General features: G+C 36.0%; 4 protein-coding genes across 5 annotated transcripts; 1 reads left to right on the top strand and 3 right to left on the bottom strand.

The window, feature by feature from the left end:
* Positions 1-5,002: 5,002 nt before the first annotated feature.
* On the bottom strand, positions 5,003-8,821 carry LOC130738407 (cytochrome P450 72A68-like). The gene is made up of 5 exons (XM_057590383.1): positions 8,365-8,821; positions 7,309-7,526; positions 6,896-7,140; positions 5,909-6,296; positions 5,003-5,533 (listed from the first exon to the last, which is right to left on the bottom strand). Exons 1-5 carry the CDS (start codon positions 8,645-8,647, stop codon positions 5,102-5,104), a joined length of 1,566 nt encoding a protein of 521 aa, XP_057446366.1. The 5' UTR covers positions 8,648-8,821; the 3' UTR covers positions 5,003-5,101.
* A 1,069-nt stretch (positions 8,822-9,890) lies between these two features.
* On the bottom strand, positions 9,891-13,128 carry LOC130738406 (cytochrome P450 716A67-like). The gene is made up of 5 exons (XM_057590382.1): positions 12,708-13,128; positions 12,256-12,473; positions 11,873-12,117; positions 10,888-11,275; positions 9,891-10,436 (listed from the first exon to the last, which is right to left on the bottom strand). Exons 1-5 carry the CDS (start codon positions 13,111-13,113, stop codon positions 10,005-10,007), a joined length of 1,689 nt encoding a protein of 562 aa, XP_057446365.1. The 5' UTR covers positions 13,114-13,128; the 3' UTR covers positions 9,891-10,004.
* A 1,087-nt stretch (positions 13,129-14,215) lies between these two features.
* Positions 14,216-20,834, top strand: LOC130738408 (protein GLUTELIN PRECURSOR ACCUMULATION 3). Of its 2 annotated transcripts, none has more exons than XM_057590384.1 (15): positions 14,216-14,538; positions 14,625-14,766; positions 15,030-15,058; positions 15,194-15,290; positions 15,386-15,441; positions 15,536-15,643; positions 16,475-16,531; positions 16,744-16,859; positions 17,303-17,387; positions 18,348-18,500; positions 18,951-19,051; positions 19,321-19,485; positions 19,583-19,695; positions 20,055-20,136; positions 20,516-20,834. In XM_057590384.1, exons 1-15 carry the CDS (start codon positions 14,379-14,381, stop codon positions 20,570-20,572), a joined length of 1,521 nt encoding a protein of 506 aa, XP_057446367.1. In that variant the 5' UTR covers positions 14,216-14,378; the 3' UTR covers positions 20,573-20,834. The 2 variants fall into 2 exon arrangements, with proteins under 2 accessions (XP_057446367.1, XP_057446368.1); XM_057590385.1 differs by having other exon boundaries at positions 14,219-14,538; positions 16,768-16,859.
* Positions 20,835-21,360: 526 nt separating this feature from the next.
* Positions 21,361-23,122, bottom strand: LOC130738409 (uncharacterized). The gene is made up of 4 exons (XM_057590386.1): positions 22,827-23,122; positions 21,996-22,106; positions 21,678-21,758; positions 21,361-21,586 (listed from the first exon to the last, which is right to left on the bottom strand). The coding sequence occupies exons 1-4, from the start codon at positions 23,067-23,069 to the stop codon at positions 21,503-21,505; spliced, it is 519 nt and encodes a 172-aa protein (XP_057446369.1). The 5' UTR covers positions 23,070-23,122; the 3' UTR covers positions 21,361-21,502.
* Positions 23,123-23,610: the final 488 nt, after the last annotated feature.

Genomic DNA, 23,610 nt, shown 5'->3' with positions numbered 1-23,610 from the left:
TATCAGTATGATATCACTGCATATCTGTAATCATGCTATTTCCCTCCTTTAATCATGGGATCCCTCCTTTAATTATGGAGTTGACCCTAGCATTGTAACTCTATATATGTTGTACAGCAATACAATAATATCATACCTTTCTCCTCCATCTTTACATGGTATCAGAGCAGGTTCTTTTCCAGAGACCTGAGTAAAACACATACGCCCACCCATCATGGCAGATGAGTCAGATTCAGATGCCTCAGTCCAAAATCTCACCGATCCACAAAATATACCGATGTCTGGAAGAGACTATTCATCACCATATTATCTCAATCCATCAGATAACCCAGGAAATGTCCTGGTTTCTTGCCCCTTCAATGGCAAGAATTACCCAACATGGCGTAGAGCCATGATAAATGCCCTTCGTGCCAAAAATAAGGTTGGGTTCGTCGATGGCACTCTTGCTCAACCAGAGGAGTCGAGTGTTGATATGCCAGATTGGATCAAGTGCAACTCAATGGTGGTTGCATGGATTTTTAACTCATTGAAGAGTGACTTTCATGATAGCGTTGCCTTCTATGAGAAAGCTATTGACATGTGGAAAGATCTGGAAGAAAGGTTTTCACAAGGAAACGCCCCACGTGTTTATGAGTTAAAGCAAGAAATTGCTCTGTCACAGCAAAGAGAACTCTCTGTTTCAGCCTATTACACCAAACTAAAGGGTCTGTGGGACGAGCTCAATACCTATTCAAAGGTTCCTCAATGCACTTGTGGTGCCGCAAAGGAGTTTGTCAGCGAGCGTGAAACAGAAAAGTTGCATCAGTTTTTGATGGGTCTAAATGATTGCTATGGAGTGACCAGATCACAAATATTGACCATGGAACCACTTCCAAGTTTGTCCAAAGCATATGCCTTAGTCTCAAGGGAAGAAAAGCAATTACAAATCACCTCCAAAAAGAATCCAAGTGTTGAAGCTGCTGCGTTTGCTGTGAAGAACACAGGAACACATGAACAAAGGAAGGATCTTTCGCAAGAAAGAGTACGAAACAACCCACGATGTGAGCACTGCCGAAAGCTGGGACATGTGAAAGAAAAATGCTTTGAGATTATTGGTTACCCGCCAGATTGGAATGTAAGGGGGAGATCTTTCAAAGGAAAGACTAATGCTCCTGCTGCTAATCAAACTACTTATCAACCAAAGGGTTCACACCAATCAACATCTTCACCTACTGTTGGACTTACTCAACAGCAGTATGATCAACTCATGGCCTTACTTGGTGACAAACAAAATATTGTTGCTAACTTTGTCGGTAAGATCTCTCAATTTTCAAATAATTGCACAAAATGGATATTGGATACTGGTGCGTCAGACCACATGACATCTAGTTCATCTATTATTGAAAATGCATCTTACCCACAACATGTGTCCCCAGTCTATCTTCCAAATGGTACCCAACTACCTGTCCATGCGTATGGGAATGTCTCCCTAACAAATGAAATTAGTCTTGATAAAGTCTTCTATGTTCCCCAATTTACTTGCAACTTGTTGTCTGTCAGTAAATTAACAAAAGCCTTGAAGTGTGTTGCAATCTTCTTTCCTGACTTTTGTGTTTTACAGGACCTAGTCACGAGGAAGCTGATTGGAACGGGTGAATTAAAGGATGGATTATACTACTTCAAGGATGTTTGTACTCGGCATATTGCAGCAACAGTAGTGGGTTCTGGTCCAAGTTTGCAGTTGTGGCACCAACGCTTGGGTCATCTTTCTTTTGATCATTTATCTCGTATTTCCATTTTGCCAAGTGGTTCTTCCCAGCACATTGACAAGTGTTGTGATGTTTGTCATCGCGCTAAACAAACACGCACTGTTTTTCCTCTAAGTTTTAATAAATCATTGTTTCCCTTTGAACTTATACATATTGATATTTGGGGGCCTTACAAGACTGCTTCCTCTAGTGGAGCTCATTATTTTCTTACCATTGTGGATGATTATAGCAGATCCACATGGGTTTATTTACTTCAGTACAAATCTGATGCGTATTCCAACTTTGTCCATTTTCATGCCATGATTAAAAATCAATTCAATCAGTGCATAAAACAAGTACGGAGTGACAACGCGTTAGAATTCACCTCAGGAGCGATGTGTAAATTTTTCAAGGAACAAGGTATCATTCACCAGACTTCATGTGCCCACACACCGCAGCAAAATGGAGTGGTGGAAAGGAAACATCGCCATCTCCTAGAAGTTGCTAGAGCCCTCCGTTTCCAATCTGGTTTGCCTATAAGGTTTTGGGGTGAGTGTGTCCTTACTGCAGCATATCTTATTAATCGTATGCCTACACCTAAATTGGATGGAAAGACTCCATTTGAATTCTTATTTGGAACTTCGCCATCATATTCACATCTGCGTGTTTTTGGGTGTCTTTGCTATGCACACAACCCTTCTAAGCCTAAGGATAAATTTGCACCACGCTCACATGCATGTGTCTTCATTGGTTATCCAATGGGAAAGAAAGGTTACAGAATATATGACCTCGAGACAAAACAGATATCCACTTCAAGAGATGTTATTTTCTATGAAGAACGTTTTCCTTTTGTGACATCCACTGTGGCAAGCTCATCACCTTCAACAAGTGCCATTCCCTTACCCATTCAAGATGAAAGCCTTGCCCATGTGCCACCTACAACTGGAAATCAAACGTTGGAAACTAATGCTTTTTCTCCAACATCTGAGGCTGAGCAAGGTGTTCCAAGTCCAACACCAGCACCTACTATTGTAACTAGGCCACGCCGTGATAGACACATCCCAAGGCATCTCACTGATTATGAGTACAAACTTCCTGGAATAGTATCCTCTATCACACCTGTGTCCAATTCAGCATCCTCAGGTACACCATATTCTCTATCTTGTCATCTTTCTTATTCACGTTTTTCCCATTCCCACCAAGTTTTTCTTTCGGCCATCTCCACTCAGGATGAGCCTCAAAGTTTTTCTCAGGCGAAATTAGACCCACAATGGCGTGAAGCCATGGCCACAGAGCTCGCTGCATTGCAAGATAATGATACATGGTCCTTGGTGCAACTACCAGACGGCAAGAAGCCTGTTGGTTCTAAATGGGTGTATAAAATTAAGCGTCATGCAGATGGCAGTATTGAACGCTATAAAGCTCGCCTTGTTGCCAAGGGTTACACACAAGTTGAAGGTGTTGATTTCACCGAGACTTTTGCACCCGTTGCCAAGCTCACAATTGTTAGATGCCTCATAGCTGTGGCGGCAGCAAAGCATTGGGACTTGTCTCAATTGGATGTGAAAAATGCATTTTTGCATGGTGATTTGCACGAGGAAGTTTACATGCTCCCACCTCCGGGTATGCTCAAGAAAGGTGACAACAGAGTTTGCAAGTTGAACAAATCTCTGTATGGACTTAGACAAGCATCTCGCCAATGGTTTGCAAAGTTATCCATTGCCCTTGTCAAGTATGGATTTGTTCAGTCCAAGGCAGATCACTCCCTATTCACCATGAAATCGGGAAATTCCTTTACAGCTGTGCTTGTGTATGTTGATGATTTAATTCTTGCAGGAAATGACCTCACTCAATGTGCTGGTGTCAAAACATATCTGCAGAAATGTTTTCGCATTAAAGACCTTGGCAAGTTGAAGTATTTTCTTGGCTTGGAAGTGGCTCGTTCACCTGCTGGAATTTCTTTGTGTCAGCGGAAGTATATTGTTGATATTTTGGAAGAATCTGGTATGACAGGTTGCAAACCATCTTCATTTCCCATGCTTCAGCAACAACAACTTTTGTTGGATTCCAGCCCCTTTCTTGATGATCCTAGTCAATATCGTCGTCTTGTTGGGAAACTTATATATTTAACCATTACAAGGCCTGACATCACATATTCTGTCCACTCTCTTAGTCAGTGCATGCACCATCCTAGACAAGCTCACCTTGATGCTGCAATGCGGGTTTTACGCTACTTGAAAACCGCACCTGGTCAAGGACTATTTTTCCCAGCTTGCAATGATCTTCAACTTCGTGCCTTTTGTGATTCAGATTGGGCTGGCTGTCCGTTAACACGGAGGTCCACTTCAGGATATTTTGTACAGTTAGGAAATGCTCCAATCTCATGGAAAACAAAGAAACAACCCACTATGTCTCGCTCCTCTGCAGAAGCTGAGTACAGGGCCATGGCAGCAACCACTAGTGAGTTATTATGGCTCAAAAATTTATTTTTCGATCTCACTGTTCCTCAAACAGCACCTATGCATCTTTACTGTGACAACCAAGCTGCTATGCATATTGCTTCTAATCCGGTTTTCCACGAACGCACCAAACATATCGAAATTGATTGTCATTTTGTGCGTGACCAACTTTTACTACACACAATCAGCACTCATCATGTTCCAACCAATGCTCAGCCAGCAGACATTTTTACAAAGGCGCTCGGTGCTGACCAATTCAAGTTCTTGACACGCAAGTTGGGCATTTGTGATCTACATGCTCCAACTTGAGGGGGAGGAATAGACAATATCAGTCTATATTAGGAAACAATAAATTTAGGGATTATATTCATATTTCATTATATCAGTATGATATCACTGCATATCTGTAATCATGCTATTTCCCTCATTTAATCATGGGATCCCTCCTTTAATTATGGAGTTGACCCTAGCATTGTAACTCTATATATGTTGTACAACAATACAATAATATCATACCTTTCTCCTCCATCTTTACACATATGGCCATGAGAGCTAGATTTGGCACCTCACTCATTAGAAATGTCACCTCACTTTCGGAAACTTAGTTTCCGCAATATTTCGGAAATAAGGGTTTCCAAAGTATTTTTTCACTCAAAAGTGGTATGTTACATGTATTTTGCACTACAAATCATGAATTAATTTCGGAATATAAGATTCCGAAATAATTCGGAACCCGAAAATCCGAAAATTGGAGGTGTGAAATCTAAGGGTTGGGGTGCCAAATCCAGCTCTCGATGGCCATGTGGGCAGAGTAAATTAAAACAAACATATGAGAGATTTTATCAAGAGGAAATTCCTGTTATGTTACAGCTTTCCAGCAGCAGCGTAATAAAAACAGTATAATAAGTACAATTTTTATGTGTTCACTTTATGTAGAATTAAATGAGCACTATGTTCTGGCTGAAGAGTAAGAACCGTAGTTGGAGAATGAGTATAGGCTGGAGAGAGTTCAAATGAGAAATGTTGTAAAATCACTGACAAAGCCATTTTTGCCTCTAGTAGAGAAAAGTTCTGTCCAATGCATATTCTAGGACCCCATCCAAACGGGAAAAATGAAACTTTCCCATTTGTTGCTTTCAGAAGTCCTTCAGAAAATCTCTCTGGATTGAACTCATTAGCATCATCACCCCATAGTTCACAGTCATGGTGAACCAAAATTGTTGGTAATGAAACCTGAACCCCAGCAGGTAAAGTAATGTTTCCAAGTTTCACATCTTTGTGAACAGTTCGAATGAGTTCAACTGCCGGTGGGTATAACCTAAGAACTTCATACAAAATCATGGTCACCTGTTAAAAAACGAAAAGATTCCTGTTAAAAATTCTAATATAAAACCATTCATGTGTGAAGCTTCACTCATAGTTAGTTCATGACATGGTATCAGAGTCTATGAACAAACGATCTACAGTTCGATAATTCTCGCCCATATTGTTCTAATACAAAGTTGAGTTCCAGAACAAGATAGGAGGGCTTGTGAACATCCACGCTTCAAGTCTAATGAGCTTTAGTGCGAGGAGTCGTGCTAGAAATGTAATATAAATTCAAGTGTGATCTATTTACTTAACCTATTGAGGTAGTTGGTTGATGACAATTTACAATAAAAATTAGTATTAAGGGCATGTTATATTATTCAGCATCAAGAGAATATATAATACAACACTTACAATCTTAAGGTGACTTAGTCCATCAAAATCTGGTTCTTGGTTGCCAAAGACTTGAAACACTTCGTCCCTTGCACGTTCTTGCCAATCCGGGTACCTACTCAACAACACCATTGTCCAAACAAGCAAAACTGAAGTTGTTTCTTGTCCTGCAAAGTAGAAGAGCTTGCACTCTCCAATTACATCTTCAAGATTCATTCCCACATTCTTATTGTTTTTGTGTTCTTGAATTTCCGTGTGATTTGACTCCAGAAGAATGTCTAATAAGTCATTGTTTGTGGCTTCACCTGCCTTTAGTGCTCTTTCTCTCTTGTTAATTATATCCTTAAGTGAAGTTTTTATGTCTCTGTCAATTTCCTTCATCCTCCTATTGATAGTAGTAGGTAGAAACCTAAAAGGAAACCACAATCAGTCCCATAATTATGATGAAATGAAGAGTATAATGAACAAACTATCACAAAACATAAGCTTATATTATATTTCTAACACGTGAACTATAGATCATTTGTTCATAGAGACTCAAATATCAGATTATGAATCAATTACCCAAAAAGCTTAAACTACTAAGTGAAGATGCATGGACGCTATTTAGATTACGTTTTAACAAAGGGAAGGTTTTCTTTATATATCCACTAGCTCTTAAAATTTTGCCATTGCTAGTTGCAGTTAGATAACCTATCATCTTCTTATCACAGTAATTGGTAAACTAAGGGGCATTGAGTGTAACACAAATTCTTAATGATAGATGTTGCTTTTGACAATAGTTTTATCTAAATGAATTTTTCCCCCATTCAAGTTACAATGGAGAGATTAGAGATACCACATATTATCATCAAAATATATGGAAAGTGGTTTTTCTGTGAAACACATTTCTTTGGTTCTTAACTAATTAAGCATTATTTTCTAAGAAGTGCAGTTAAATAAAACTCAATTAATCAGGTTGGTCTTGCTTTCATCATCAAGCAGGTCACATGCACTCATTAGTCATACCTCCATCCAGGGATGTAAACATTCAGAAAAGCTTTCATTACATGTTCAGCTTGCTCTTTTAGAAGTTGAAATATTCTTCTTCCTTCTTCATAACTACTTCCAAATGCAGATCGAGATATAACGTCACTAGCCAAATTTTGAAGGAATGGCCACACATCCATTTCGCACGATCCATCCGCAGACAACATTCCTTCCCATTTGCTAACTAGATCATTGCAACTTTTGAAGAATATTGGTAGCATGGTCTGTGGTGTCAAAATAATAACAAGGAGTTAAAATTTCCACATGTCAAACTTAGCACATAAACATTCAAACTCAAGATCATGTTGCTCAAACCTTCAATTTTTTGACATGTTTTTTGAAAGCACACAAGATGATTATATAAGATCTTCATCCAGTAAATGGCAACTAACCTTCAATTTTTCTAAATTGAATGCAGGGTTGATTATCCTTCTGTGCTTGCTCCACTTTTCTCCCTCATGGTTAACAAGACCAGTAGATAGTAACTTGACAAGAGGATTCATATTAGGTTTCGGGAAATCATTGATCTTGTTAAGTACATCTTTGATATGCTCAGGATCTGTGAGGGTCACCCTTGGTATTGGCCCAAACCAGATGAAAGAATTCTTTCCTGCATACAATTAGCAACTTTATATGCCTTAAAATAAGGATTAAAAAAGTAATAACATTAGAAATTGAAGAGAATATGCAACTTTGGGTGTTCACAAATTTGACTTTTCACATGAATTGCAAAGCATAGGAACCTTTGGGTAATAATCCCAAAGTTTTTACCTTTTCCAAGAGTTGTTGACAATTTAAAAAAGTCACTCATGGTGCTGATTAGTGTTGTTCATAAATAATTTCACTAAGAAGCACTGTCAGTGGCATATTGGAAGTATTAGCAAAACTTACAGGTAAAGAAAAGGGTGAGAATAGGACAATAGGTGCAACATTTCCCCACTCAATATTGAGAATCAACTAGAAAACATGGTGAGTTGGTGATGAATCCCATCGCAAAGACCGGAGAAATTAATGATTATGCGTGTGTTTAGATATCAGTTGAGTGCAACATGACACAACTACAAAAACCCGTCTCGGAATGAATGGACAATGATATGGTTTTGGGGTGCCTCAATCTTTAATATATGATGGACTCTAATAATTAGGAATTCCCACAGAAAACTCTGGAATTAGTGGACTGTGTCAGTATGTGCACTTCTCATTACATAACAGCAGTGGAGATGAGATAATCAGAGAAAACAAGTGTGACTACAACAATACATATTCCCACTACAGCCATCATGCTACAAAATTAACATCCAATGGAAAGTCACATATTTCTAAGTAAGAAATTCCTCTGAAGAGAAGCTTCTGTGAGAAAGTTCTGCTTTTCAGAATTGATTCTGAGAAAAATAAAAAGGGTTAAATAAATGAATCACACAACTACAAAATTTGAAACATAGACATACCATATTTGTTGACACTGTGTTGGACATAGGAAAACACACGGGGAACTATATCATCTGAGAGACTCATGGGTTTGGATGTAGCTTCCTTTCTCATCTTGAGAACCTCATTTAAGTCCCCAACATAAAGCTTGTATGGATTCCCTTTAAGGCCTTGTTCTCTTAGCAGTCTCTCTAGCTTCTTTGGACTCAGCCATAGCCAGTTCAGCATCCTCCATGCCCATATCAGAACAAGTATCAGCAAGATAAGAATTATGGCTGCACTTGTGGACCATGTTGTTTCCATTTTTCTCTGTGTGACGGAGAAGATGAAAATAAAGTAAAACCAGAAGCTTATGTGATTATGTTTGAACTTGAAGTACTATATATGCGGTGGGTGCAGCACCTTTTTGCAAAGCTATCCTTTAATCTACGTTTAATCTAATTCACATCTTTCTCAAATTTTTTGTCTTCTTAAAGATAATCTAACCATAGGCTAGTAGTGCTAAATAGTGTGAAAGGATCAATATATGCAAGAAAACAACCAGACTAAACGTAACCAATCACAACTCTCACATAATTGTATGATTTGACAGTTTTGATACGTTTCCTAAGAACATTTTCCTTTTACACTAACATCTCTAGTACTCATCTAACTTTTCAGTACACTGTTCAAGACAAATAGACTAGAAATTATGATGTTTTTTTTCACTTGAATAATTATATATTGGTCGATTATGATGAAGTTATAATCCATGATAGAATTTAGAAATCCCTCAATTTCCATGCTAAGAAACATGTAATTGTCTACGAAGAATTTAGACATCTCCCAATAAATTCTTCTTCATATAGACATCGTCCAATGATCAAACCATCGGTTAAATACTTAAAGAGTCAAACAACCTACGAAGTTGGCTAGAACTTATTGGTGAATATCATTTTCCTAATTGTTTAAATGTGATTTTAACATTAACCCTCACATATTTTTTGGGTTACACTTCAAAAATACATTAACTACCATTCTTGCAGTTAACATTTATCCTTTCTTCTCTGTAAATGTAACAATTAACCATACTTATATGCATGATGATAAGGATGACATGTTAACTACCAGTCTAGCAGTGTAATTGTCTTAATTTGTAAACTCACACGTTAGATTATTAAAAATAACCTAACAAGAAGAAGATAATTACGTGGCAAATAATATAATCATCAGATTTTACTAAAATAAATGAAGGGTTATGATCCTCTCACATGACATGTTCATGTGGGATACACATAAGAGAGGATCCAAATCCAAGAATCTCACCTTTTGGTAGTCTTCTTTTTCTTGAAATTTATTTTATCACAACCATTCTTATTTGCCTGAACAAACAAAAATCTCTGGAAATTAACACTTGTCATCAAGTCCCTTGAGTTTGATTATTTAAATTCTTTCCTATATTTGCTCTTCAATGTGATTTTAGGGTAACAAACACAAATCAAACAAATAAACTAAAATTAAATTTATAAATCTAATGCAACAAAGGGATTTAATTTAGCTGAGTAAATTAAAAGTTAAAACAAACATATGAGAGATAGTATCAAAACGAAACTCATGTTATGTTACATTATAAGCTTTCCAGCAGCAGTGCAATAAAAAAAACAGTACAATAATATAATTTTTATGTGTTCACTTTATGTAGAATTAAATGAGCACCATGTTCTGGCTTAAGAGTAACAACTGTAGTTGGAGAATGAGTATAGGCTGGAGAGAGTTCAAATGAGAAATGTTGTAAAATTACTGACAAAGCCATTTTTGCCTCCAATAGAGAAAAGTTTTGTCCAATGCATATTCTAGGACCCCATCCAAAAGGAAAAAATGAAACTTTCCCATTTGTTGCTTTCAATAGTCCTTCAGAAAATCTCTCAGGATTGAACTCCTTAGCATCATCACCCCATAGTTCACAGTCATGGTGAACCAAAACTGTTGGTAATGAAACCTGAACCCCAGCAGGTAATGTAATGTTTCCAAGTTTCACATCTTTGCGAACAGTTCGAGTCAGTGCAATTACTGGTGGGTATAACCTAAGAACCTCATACAAAATCATGGTCACCTGTGACAAAAAGAAAAGATTCATGTTAGAAATTCTAATATAAAATCAGTCATGTGTGAAGCTTCACTCATAAAATCGATGACTAATTTACTAACATTATTAACAACTAACATTTGCCTATAAAAAAAACTCATAGTTAGTTCATGACATGGTATCAGAGTCAAAGAACAAGTGGTCTAGAGTTTGATACTTCTCAACCCTGTTGTTCTAATAAAAAGTTGAGTTTCATAACAAAATAGAATTGAAGGGCTTGTGAATATCCACGCTTCAAGTCCAATGAGCTTTAGCGCGAGGAGTCTTGGTAGAAACGTAATATAAATTCAAATGTGATCTATCTACTTAATGCCTTCACCTTTTGAGGTACTTGGTTGATGACAATTTACAATAACAATTAGTATCAAGGGCATGTTATATTTTTCAGCATCAAGAGAATAGATAATACAACACTTACAATCTTAAGGTGACTTAGTCCATCAAAATCTGGTTTTTGGTTGCCAAAGACTTGAAACACTTCCTCCCTTGCACGCTCTTGCCAATCAGGGTACCTACTCAACAACACCATTGTCCAAACAAGCAAAACTGAAGTTATTTCTTGTCCTGCAAAGTAGAATAGCTTGCACTCCTCAATTACATCTTCAAGATTCATTCCCACATTCTTATTTTTTTCGTGTTCTTGAATTTCCTTGTGATTTGACTCCAGAAGAATGTCTAACAAGTCATTGTTTGTGGCTTCACCTGCCTTTAGTGCTCTTTCTCTCTTGTTAATTATATCCTTAAGTGAAGCTTTTATGTCTCTGTGAATTTCCTCCATCCTCCTATTGGTAGTAGTAGGTAGAAACCTTAAAAAAAACCACAACCAGTCCCATAATTATGATGAAATGAAGAGTATGATGAACAAACTATCACAAAACTTAAGCTATTTATCTTATATTTCTAACTTGTTTGATTGAAATATAGACACTTGTTCCTAGACGCATGGATGCAATTTAGATTATGTTTTAACAAAGGGAAGGTTTCCTTTATATGTCAACTAGCCTTCTAGTGGTTGTTATGTCAACAGTAAACAAAGATTGGTTTTCCAACAGCTCTTACAATTTTGCTATTGCTAGTTGCTGTTAGATAACCTATTCTTATCACAGTAATTGGTAAACTAAGGGGCATTGAGTGTAACACAAGTTCTTAGTGCTACATGTTCCTTTTGATAATAGTTTTATCTGAATGGGTTTTTTTTCCCATTTGAGTTACAATGGAGAGAAGAGAGATACGACATATTATCATCAAAATGTATGGTAAGTGGTTGTTCTATGAAACACATTTCTCTGGTTCTTAACTAACTAAGCATTATTTTCTAAGCAACTGAAGTTAAATAAAACTCATTTAATAAGGTTGGTCTTGCTTTCATCATCAAGCAGGTCACATACACTCATTAGTCATACCTCCATGCAGGGATGCAAACATTCAGAAAAACTTTCATTACGAGTTCACCCTGCTCTTGTAGAAGTTGAAATATTCTTTTTCCTTCTTCATAACTACTCCCAAATGCTGATCGAGATATAACGTCACTAGCCAAATTCTGAAGGAAAGGCCACACATCCATTTCGCACGATCCATCAGAAGACAACATTCCTTCCCATTTGCTAACTAGATCATCGCAACTTTTGAAGAATATTGGTAGCATGATCTGTGGTTTTAAAAAATAACAAGGAGTTAAAATTCCCCATGTCAAACTAAGCACATAAACATTAAAACTCAAGATCATGTTGCTCAAATCATAAATTTTGTGGCATGTCTTCACTACATCCGGTAACTGGTAACCAACCTTCAATTTTTCTAAATTGAATGCAGGGTTGATTATCCTTCTGTGCTTGCTCCACTTTTCTCCTTCATGGTTAGCAAGACCAGTAGCTAGTAACTTGACAAGCGGATTTGTATTAGGTTTCGGGAAATCATTGATCTTGTTAAGTACATCTTTGATATGCTCAGGATCTGTGAGGGTCACCCTTGGTATTGGCCCAAACCAGATGAAAGAATTCTTTCCTGCATACAATCAGCAACTTTATAAGCCTTAAAATAAAGATTAAAAAAGTAATAACATTAGAAATTGAAGAGAATAGGCAACTTTGGGTATCCACAATTTGACATTTCACATGAATTGCAAACCATAGGATTCTTTGAGTACAAATCCAATAGTTTTTAGACTCATAAAAAAGAAGTGTATAAAAAGTGCAAATAGCATGAATCACACAATAACATAATGAAACATGAACATACCATATTTGTTGACACTGTTTTGGAAATAGGAAAACACACGGGGAACTATATCATCTGAGAGACTCATGGGTTTGGATTTAGCTTCCTTTCTCATTTTGAGAATCTCATTTAAGTCCCCAACATAAAGCTTGTATGGATTCCCTTTAAGGCCTTGTTCTCTTAGCAGCCTCTCTAGTTTCTTTGGCCTCAACCATACCCAGTTCAGCACCCTCCATGCCAATATCAGAACAAGTATCAGCAAGATTAGAATTATGGTTGCAGTTGTTTCCATTTTTCTGTGTGACAGAGAAGATGATAGTAAAGTAAGACCAGAAGCTTCTGTTATTATGTTTGAACCTGAAGTACTGTGCGGTGCAGCTCCCTTTTCCAAAGTTATCTTTTTGTCTACTTTTAATCCAATGCACATTTTGTCAATTATTTTTGTCATTTTCCTTTACACGAACATCTCCATTCCTAGTCTAATTTATCACTGTTCAAGACAAATAGACTAGAAATTATGCTGTTTCTTTTTCACTTGAATAATTATAAATAATATTATTGGTCGATTATGATGAACTTATAATCCATGATAGAAGTTAGAAATCCATCAATTTCCATGCTAAGAAACATGTAAATTACTTTCATATTAAGTTAAATATTGATTGATTAAGAGTGGTTAAGTAGTGGTTAAACTTATTCTTTTTAATTTTCACTAGACACACTCTTCGGGTATTTTTAGTTTTTATGAGGTTGAATATGATTGTCTCAATAAAGAATATGTGTAGTTAAACTAAAAAAATACTAAAAAAAATGATTGGTAGGCATAAATCTAAGTTTTAAAAAAAAACAATTTAAAAACATTCACTTAATTAAATTTCCCCTAGTTACCCATGAAACTTTTTTTTATATATTACCAAAAGATCACATCATTCTGAGATTAATCCTAACGAGCTCGATCACATTTAATGGCAAGCATCTCCTAATAAATACTTCTTCGTATGAATATCATTCAATGATCAAACCATCAGCTAAATGCTTAAGGAGTCCAATAATCTACGAACTTGGCTAGAACTTGTTGGTGATTATCATTTTCTTAATTGTTTAAATGTGTTTTCAACATTAACCCTCACATATTTTTTTTAGGTTACACTTCAAAAACTACATTAACTTGTAGGGTGGATCCTATGGGTACGGTTTGACTTGTTTTACTCATATGAGAGAGTTGATCTCATACTTTTTTTTTATATAAGCAATGAGTTATATGTATTGAAGAGAAGTATAAATGATACTTCAACCCCAGACAAGTAGAAAGAAATAAAGTGAATTAAGCTAATAATATCTAAAGTTACAATAGGATATGATAAGATTAAGATCCTTCTACTATTATTTTGATGAATGAAAGTTGTGTTTTTGGAAAAAATTTATGATGATTAGGATGACATATGATCATGGTTCATCCACCTAGATATGTAGATTTTGTGTTTTTGTGACCACCAATTGAGATATAATTTAGCTAGTGATAGTTTTTTATCAGAGATTAAACGAAAATTAACTTAGTAACAACCTTTTAAAATCCTTTTACAGTTCATATTGTCACTTGGTAGTTAACATGTGTGAAATCAAAAAATCAATTCCCATTGATAATTGATTTTGAGTTGAAGCTGTGAATCAGAAATCTGGTTGAATTGAAGAATGCATTACTGGGTTAGAGCAACATCTTCTGATTTCGCCGGAACTCTTCCCCAACCTCGGAGTGGTCATTCCGCTGTTAACATCGGCAAATCCAAGGTTGTCGTGTTTGGTGGCCTTGTCGATAAGAAGTTTCTCAGCGACATCGTTGTCTATGATATTGGTAACAGTCACACCCCTCTTCTCAAAATTTGATTTTTTTTGGTGGGCAAGCATTTGATTCATTTTCATCACCTGTTTTTGTTTCAGAGGCCAAGCTATGGTTTCAGCCAGAGTGCACAGGAAGTGGTGGTTCAGATGGCCATGTGGGTCCCACCCCACGGGCATTCCATGTTGCTGTTGCCATTGATTGTCACATGTTCATTTTTGGTGGCCGTTATGGGAGCCAAAGGTGATTGCATCACTTCATTTTTCTGCATATTGGTGTTTTTGTTTCTCTTGTAATGGGTTTCTATGATGAATATTGTGTAATTGAACTTATACAATCACATGTGTCAAGATTAGATTTAAGTCAAATAATCTCAACTTGATAATCCATGTATGATTGATTATATGGTTAAGAATTAAGATTAATGGTTATCACCTTTCGTGCTCTCGCTAGACGTGTAAAATGTTTGTTTATTTGCTTCTCATCATGATGGCTGAATTTTACAGGTTGGGGGACTTTTGGGTTTTGGATACTGGTATGGCATTTCGTATTAATATTTGTTGAGTTCATGTTCTGTGAAGACTTTGATGTTGTGAGACTTTGACATGTATGTTACGGGACTAATGCTTTGTTGGCATGTTGGCATTTCGAACAAATGATGGTGTTCAAGATATATGGCAATGGTCTGAATTGACCAGCTTTGGTGACTTGCCTTCACCAAGGGATTTTGCTGCAGCTTCAGCAATTGGAAACCGGAAAATTGTTATGTGAGACTTATAGCGTTTCATTTGACTTTTTATCCTAATTGGCTGTATTAGGATCAAATTATAATATGTTATAAGGTGGGTTTTTTATGATGCAGGTTTGGTGGATGGGATGGAAAAAAGTGGTTATCTGATGTTTATGTCATGGACACAAGTATTTTCTTCTGGGACTAAATTTTATCTCCGAATATGTGATTTCCTTTTATTCCTTTGAAACAAGTTGTAACATCATCTTCTTACTCCCATAGTATCCCTCGAGTGGATGGAGCTTTCAGTCTCAGGAACATTGCCACAGCCTAGATGTGGGCATACTGCCACAATGGTTGAAAAACGGTTGCTTGTATATGGTGGAAGAGGTGAAGCACCATAGTTCTCCTCATTTAAGAATTGATCTGCTTGGATGTTGATTTTCTTTAATGAATTTGTATTAGTCCTTTTGTCCAAATAAACAAAATACACTCAACTGTTTCTTGGCAATTTCATCATTTGTTGAGAATATTTTATTTTGTAATGTAATCATTTCTTTGTTTTGTTCCTCATTTTTTGTTTCTATTTATATGTTCTGAATGTTCATGTTAAAGGAGCATGTCTTAATTTCTCAAATAATAATTGATTTTTGGCAATCATGTTCATGTGCATTCCATCACTTCCAGAACTATAGTTACACTTTTTAAGAGCAAGATTTGGCACTTCTCCTTTGCTTTAACTTTAGGTACAAGATTGATGAAATTTCAGATTTGCTTGATGGTTAGGAAGTTATATTTTAGGTATGAATTTTCCGTGATGAAATTTATAAATTCAATTTGCAAGTGTTAAAATTTTTTCTATATTCAAACTTCAAAGATACTCCACTCCTCACTGCTGACATTTAAAAAACTATTTGAAACTTCCTAGCTCATTTTAAGGTTTAGTCCTCTTTCCCCCAACATGTGTGTTATGCAAAACTCAAGTTCTGAATCAACATTTTTTGTTTGAGATAGTCTCTCTGAGGTTTTGATAACAATTGATTGTGTCCTGCTCTGGAATAGTCCCCCGGCCCAAATAATCACATTGCTTTGATTTCTCTGACTTACATGTAAATAAGTAACTTTTATGAGATAATGGAGGGAGTATATATATTAATTGCTGCAGTGTCAATCTCATTAGAAGTTATCAGCTGAAATCAGTGCTATACCCTGACTTAACAGGAGGAGGTGGACCAATTATGGGCGATTTATGGGCATTGAAGGGCCTTATTGAAGAAGGTGTGTATTGTTTGCCATCTTTATAGGTCTATCATGTACACTGCTGTTTATTTAGTTGCAGGCTGCAAGTATTAATTGTCGTGTCGTGTTCCTTTGCTTTAAATCATAGGATTAGCTCAGTTGTATTTTCGTTCTCTCCTCTTTAATACGACTTTTTAATCTAAGCTCAAAAAAATGGTGGCTTCTTATTCAATTGGCTTATTTACTTATAGTTTGTATTTTGTTGTGGAGGGAAGAGAATGAAGCACCTGGGTGGACTCAATTAAAGCTTCCAGGTCAAGCTCCTTCCCCCCGCTGTGGCCATACAGTTACATCTGCAGGACCCTATGTAATCACATTTTCACAATCCTTACTTCTCTTTCTAGCTTTGTTACTTTGTAGATTGCTTTTAGCCTTTTGTTTTCATATAATGATTTACATTGAAATGTGCTATGTCATTATTCTTTTTTTAAGATAGGTTGGGTATTTAAAAGATTTTCTATTCTGTGCATGTTAAGCATGTGTTGGTATTTGGACAAACTATGTGTGGGTTGAGATTAAGAACGGTCATTTGATCAGTTGTGACTTGTGAGGTTGGTTTAGGATTTGTTACTGGTGCAACCAAAAAACTAATACTAATCCCACAAAAGGGGGGCATGGATCTTAGGCTATCAAAAACCTCAGGGTCTTAAAAAATTGTTAATCCTGCTATTTGGTTGTACAAATTTATTACTTTAACTGAAATGTTGTCATTTATTTTTTCTTTTATTTCTATTGGATGGGATTTTGCAGTTGTTGATGTTTGGAGGGCATGGGACAGGTGGATGGTTGAGTCGTTATGATATCTATTATAATGATTGCATTATATTGGACAGAGGTAAGAACTTTCACTCTACCTATCTGGAATGATGGTGAGTGTATTCATCACAATTGTTAAGAACCAGTATAATTATAGTGCTATGTTTATCTATTCCCTTTAGAGTTGACTTGTTAATGACTTCTGTCCTCTGGCATCATAGCACATACATTTCTTGCACACATGACATAGATTGCGGCTCTGCTAATGTTTTGAGAAAAGAAAATTGATAATGCACGTTAGTTGCATAAAGGCAGTTTTTTTGCTGTTTTCTTCTTCCTAAAACTGGAAGTTCAAAGATTTTGGTTTCAGGATCCTTGTTCTCTTTGGTGTTATTCTGTAGTAGAGGTACCCAAGGAGGGCTTCATTTTTCATTGTTAAAATCTCACATGGACTAGAGGCATGGCCAAAATAGCCCCTTATAAAGGCTCTGGCATTCCCCACTTTACAAGCTAGCTTTTGGGGTCGAATAAGTCGGAGCTCAAATCTAAGATAGTTTTAGAGCCTATCTTAGATATGATATCGGACCCGATATTTCACACTTTCATTGCGGATCCTTAGCTGCCCTCTAACATTTCTGCCTTCATCGAGGGCCCTTAGTCGCTCGCCTTTATTGCATTCGTCAGTTTTACAAACTTCACACTCCAGATATCCCATCCTAGGCGTGAAGAGTGTGTTAAGGTCCAATATTGACTAGAGATATAGCCAAAATAACTCTCCTATAAAGGCTATTGCAATCCAACCCATAAGCTAGTTTTTGAGGTTGAGTCAGGCTGAGCCCCAATTCTAATATATTTATTTATCTAGTTATTCTATTTTTAAAGATTGTTTGGCAAACATTAAAATTAAAATTGGTCCAAAAGAACAAATATCTGGCTTTCATCTCGTAAATTTTGCATCCTAAATTTTATACGATATCTTTTTTTCTTATTTTTACTTTTAACGGGTTGGGATAACTTTTTGTTCTTCTGTTGCATATAGTTTCAGCACAGTGGAAACGGCTATCCATAGGGAATGAACCTCCTCCTGCTCGAGCATACCACTCGCTGACGATGATTGGTTCACGGTATTTGCTAATTGGTGGCTTTGATGGGAAATCAACTTATGGTGATTCATGGTGGTTAGTCCCTCAAGGTATTCATTGTTCTTCTGTGATAATGTGTTGTCAATTTTTTTTATTTTGTATATTCTCATTTTTCACTCCAGTTATTTTCACTGATAAACTGTGCAAATGAGGCTAATTAACTGTTTTGTTTGGCAAGGACTTCTTCTTCCTCTCTCTCTCTCTGTGTGTGTGTGTGTGTGTGTGTCTGTTTCGCCATATCTTCTCTGCCAGTATTGTTTTTGGGTTGACTGGAGGGAATATTATAGTCTGGGAACTTTCCAATTTGTCTTGTGCTTTAATTTAAATGTTCAATTCCAAATCTTTTCAATAAATATTGTTTTGCAATGGGGAATATTATCAATAAGCACTAAATAACTAAATACCTTTCAAACTTATATGGGAAGTGTTAAAAGAACTTAACAGTCAGAGGCTCAAAAAGACATCCTATAGTCCTCTCATTTCCTTTGCTTGTTTTGCAGAGGACCCAATTGCAAATAGGTTAACTGCATCTCCACCAAGAAATATTCTTGAAATTAAGGATGCTACATCACTTAATGATGATTTTCAACCTCAAATGAAGGTATTAATTAAACTTGTTTTGACAGCACCCATCTCTTTCTTGTCTTAAGTTTTAACACTTAGATTTAATATAGAACAAGGAAGAAAATTTTAAAACTGTTCTTTGATGCTTAGCCCACGTTATACTTAGAGTCTTAGACGCATCATTTTGACAGTCCTTGATTTCATTTGTGTATTTTAAGAAAAATTTGAGCACATCATATGCCATATTGTCCTTTAATAGATTCATCTTTATATCTTCGATTAATTTACTGCTGACACCTTCATCAGGATAACCAAACAGAGAAATTTCATTTCTCAGAATTGCAAAGAAGATTGCAAATATCAGTTTCACCATCCAATTCCAGGCTTCCAATTGTGAATGAGTTGGACGATAAAGAGCTTCTTGAATTAGCATCGAGATTGGCAGGTGACGAAGTTTCAGCAAATTCCCTGGTAAATTAAAACATTACTATACTTGTGAAACTTTTCTATATGTCTGTATCATAGAAGTTGTTTTAATTGAAATAGTTTATCATTTCCCAATAAGAAGGCAATTGAAGGACTTCGTGAACACTGGAAGAAGACTGAATCTAATATGGTTAAACTCAAAGAGCTTGGACCTTTGCTTCGGGATTACCAACGTCTAATTCACCGGCACCATATGTAAGAACTACATTTTTATCCATTTCTTTCTTTACTGTTTTTCCCTATAATGTTGCCAAGGCTTGTAAAGTTTGTTTCATAATTGCTACACTTGATATCCTCATATTGTCATATTGAAGTTTTGCATTTATGTTTGTGGAATTTGGAGATCTTAGCAGAAAGAGATGACTTTTTATTAATAGGAAGGAATTGAAAGAAGTTAAAAACTAGGAATTTTTTATGCAAAAGAAAGCTTACTAGACAGGAGAAGAAGCTTTATAAAATTTTCAGTTAGTGAATATTTCTTTTGCTTTTCGAACTTGACATAAGAATAGTTTGGCTTATGTTGCTTTTCTTCTTTTCCCATCTAACTATATTAGAGAAAGAAGTGCCTCTGACCAGCAACCTGGATTTGGTGAACATGTGATGCATCAATTTTACCATGTCAAAAGTGTTTCTCAGGTATACTTTTGTTTTCTTCAGACATAGATATTTTTTTCCATTTTAAAATAAGAAGAATTAATTGCATCATATTTCCTCACTAATACAGAGTGCCGACAAAAAAATTGTAATTATATCTATATGGCTATTGTTCTTAGTGAAAATTGAAACCGATGGCACATTATTTGCATTCTTCAAATACATTCTCGAAGACACTTTGGTTAAGTCTGTAATTGATTACTATTTTCATGCTAGCTTATTACTGTTAAAACTTTAAACGCACTTAGTTGTATGTAGATGCAGTAGTTTTCTAGTGAGATATGTGAAAGACAGTTAGTATTCCCTTACAATTATAATATCTTTTTCATTTTCTCATCGTCTCCCATTAATCTTATTGCAGTTGCGCATGGATGATGTTCCGAAACTTTTGGCAGAGTACAAACAGCTACCTCTATGAACTTTTGTTTGATAAAAAGGTTTTTTTTCCTCTATAGACAAGAAACCAAAGAATTCCATGATGGACGTATTTTAATTTCTATGAAATGCATAACATATTAACATGGTTCCACATAAGTATTCATGATTTAGTGTTAAATATCCTGAAATGTTGTAACCTTTCTTATTCCCGTTCCTTCTTTTTTTTGGAACATTGAACATTAACGAATGTGGTCAATCATATGTTTCGCTTTTTTCTCAATCTATCGAGAGAAATCCGTTCACTTTTTGTCTCAAAGTGAATGTTAACGTCTATTTGCACTGGTGCTATGCTTATACAAAATTCCATTTGTTCTATCAATACCCGCGCTTTATCTCATTAATAATTATTTTTTGATATTTAAAACCAAAATTTTATTTGCAGTCCACAATAACGTAGCTAGGGTTTTTCTTATGCATTACAAGTATCCTCTACAAGAGGATCATGTTGATATCATGGTGAAACTAGCTCTCCCGGTGAGAGCTTTTTGTTATTCACAAAACTTGAACCGGAGACCTTATTTAACAGGAATTAGACATGTAGCACGTGAACCAAACCACCCGTTCGTTGGCTATGAATTTTGAAGATGGAATCGTTTAAGGCAAACCTAGGAAAAATAGACTTGGGAGGTATAGTAGCATTGTTATTATAACCAAACCAACTATGGGAATAACTTGATGATTTCAAGTTTTGATGGAAAATTTAGATAAGACACTAGCAATGTCTGGCTGCTTGTAGCTTCTCCTTCTTTTATTTTTCAATTAATGAAATGTGAAAATTTTGTTTATTTTTCCTTTTTGTTTGTAGGTCCATCAACAATCCATTTTGAATAATGAAAATGTAGGTACATTTAAATGCAAACCACTGAAAATTGAATAAACCAAGCTAGTAAACACACCACACCCACTGAGATTATTGTTTCAGTGACAGAGACTCTACAGTGTTGCATAGGTCCCCCAGTTTCTTCATCCTCAGTCTTTCACTCTCAGTCAGCAGCTACCAGATGAGATGCATTGATTTGTTACCAAGACAGTTTAAAACAATAATATTGGAAGAACATGGAAGTATTAACTGTTAAGTACTATACCTCAATTAATGAGGCTACCAGATGAGCCTTCTCTTTGTTCTTTTCATTGAAAGCTTCCAATGCTTCTTTATACTCTTTCTCCTATCAGTCAATTTCAAGGGTTAGTTTTTGCTCTTGTTTTGTCCTATATTAACAAAGTAGTTCCAAATGTTAGTAGGCAAAGCCTATCCATTTCTTACACTTTTGTCTACCCTTAGTTAGTTGAAGGTTCATCTTCATCATTAAATTTTTCTCAGAACAGTTGAAGTAGGACATTATTGAGAAGGCATGTAGTAAGTCTTTGCCTACCCTTTATTAGAAACAAGTATTATTGTGTACCTTTTTCTGGTAGTTCTGCCCTAGTGGCTTTAAATCTTTGATAGCCAAGTCAATCTTCTTGCGTACCATTGCAACTTCCTTCCTCAAAGGATCTTCCATTACTTCAAGCTCCTAGTAGATAATAATACAACATAAAGAATGGTTAGCATAGCTGATGTTAGAACTTAACTTTATCATGAACTATCCCAAAAGTTGAGCTGTTAGAAAAAGCATATGAATGGTTTAATATTATATATATTGTGAACAACTTCATCATGGCAATAAGAAGCAATACTAAGGTCTAATAAAATGGTCATCATGCCCAAGAGCTTTCGCTCAAAGAAACCAGGCATATTTTGGGGTTGTTTGATCTCAGGGTTGAATATCCCTGAGATCACTTAGCCTTCAATTTATCATACTGTCCTCCTCATACCGGATTTTAGTCCTCCTTTGCAACCGTTAAGCTCTCACATTTACTAGAGATATAGATATATGACAAAAATAGTCATATGAATGGTAGAATAATCATCACCTCTTAGCTAGTGTTTTAGATAGAGTTAAGTCTAACCCAAATTCTAAGATGGTAGTCGAGCCTATTAAATTCGTTTATTGAGCCACCCATAAAAGGGTCACTCACACATGTTAGTCATGTAAACTTCACGCTTCACATGTCCAATCCTATACGTGAGGAGCGTGTGTTAAGATCTCATATTAACTAGAGATATGTCTAAATTAGTCTTTATAAATGATAGAGCAAACCTCACACATGAGCTTATTTTTGAGGTAGAGTTAGTTTTAACATGAATTCTACGAGTAACAGAAAATAGTGACTCTCCTTGTCATAGAACTTACTTCCCAAATATGTGACAAACGCCTTGTCTCTTCTTCAGCACGTCCAAGTTGAAGCTCAACTCTCTCTTTCACCTCCATCTTTTTCCTCTCAATCTCTTCTTCCTTGGCTTGGAATGAGGAAATGGCCAATTTCGAAACCTCCTCATCCTCATGCTCTTCTGTTGATAGCCTCCCACTGCTTCCAACACTCCCAAGGTTCTTCATTTTCTGCATTTTGTCTCTGTTCCTGCAAACTAGGCACATATGTTTCCACAAAACTTATTCAGCTGCTTTATGGTGTTTATTTCAGGGAGAGAGGTTTGTTTTGCTTTCACTTCAATGTTCCTTCTATTCTATTCTATCCATCTCAACCACTGGTTTTCTCTTGACTTCTAAAAGCAGTAAAGAGACTCCCATGAGCTTTATGAGAAACTGTTATAGAAATTTTGGATTTGGATGTATTTGGACTTTGGAGTTCAAGCTTTAGCAGTGAATCAGAAATAGTGCATGCACAATTAACACCCTGCTTGATGATGGATTATGGTGATGTTCTATGTTGTTTTTCAATGGACAATGTAAAACCATCGCTTTTGTCAAAAGCCACTTATAATCTTGTATTCAAAGTTGGGTGCCAACTTACATTCCTTCAACTTCAAGCCAAAGATACATATTTGGAAAACCTGTACTATTTATGTCTTGTGAGTCAGTTATTATTTTTGCTAAATAATCAAATTTAACCTAACTAGCGGTTGGTTCAAGTGTTACATGCTTGATTTTCTCAAGCAAGATCTCAAGTTTTAGTCTT

The sequence above is a fragment of the Lotus japonicus genome, chromosome 2, assembly GCF_012489685.1.
Source record: "Lotus japonicus ecotype B-129 chromosome 2, LjGifu_v1.2".
Taxonomy (NCBI): domain Eukaryota; kingdom Viridiplantae; phylum Streptophyta; class Magnoliopsida; order Fabales; family Fabaceae; genus Lotus; species Lotus japonicus.
The sequence above is the reverse complement of the archived record's forward strand: the minus strand, read 5'-3'. Positions and strand labels throughout refer to the sequence as shown.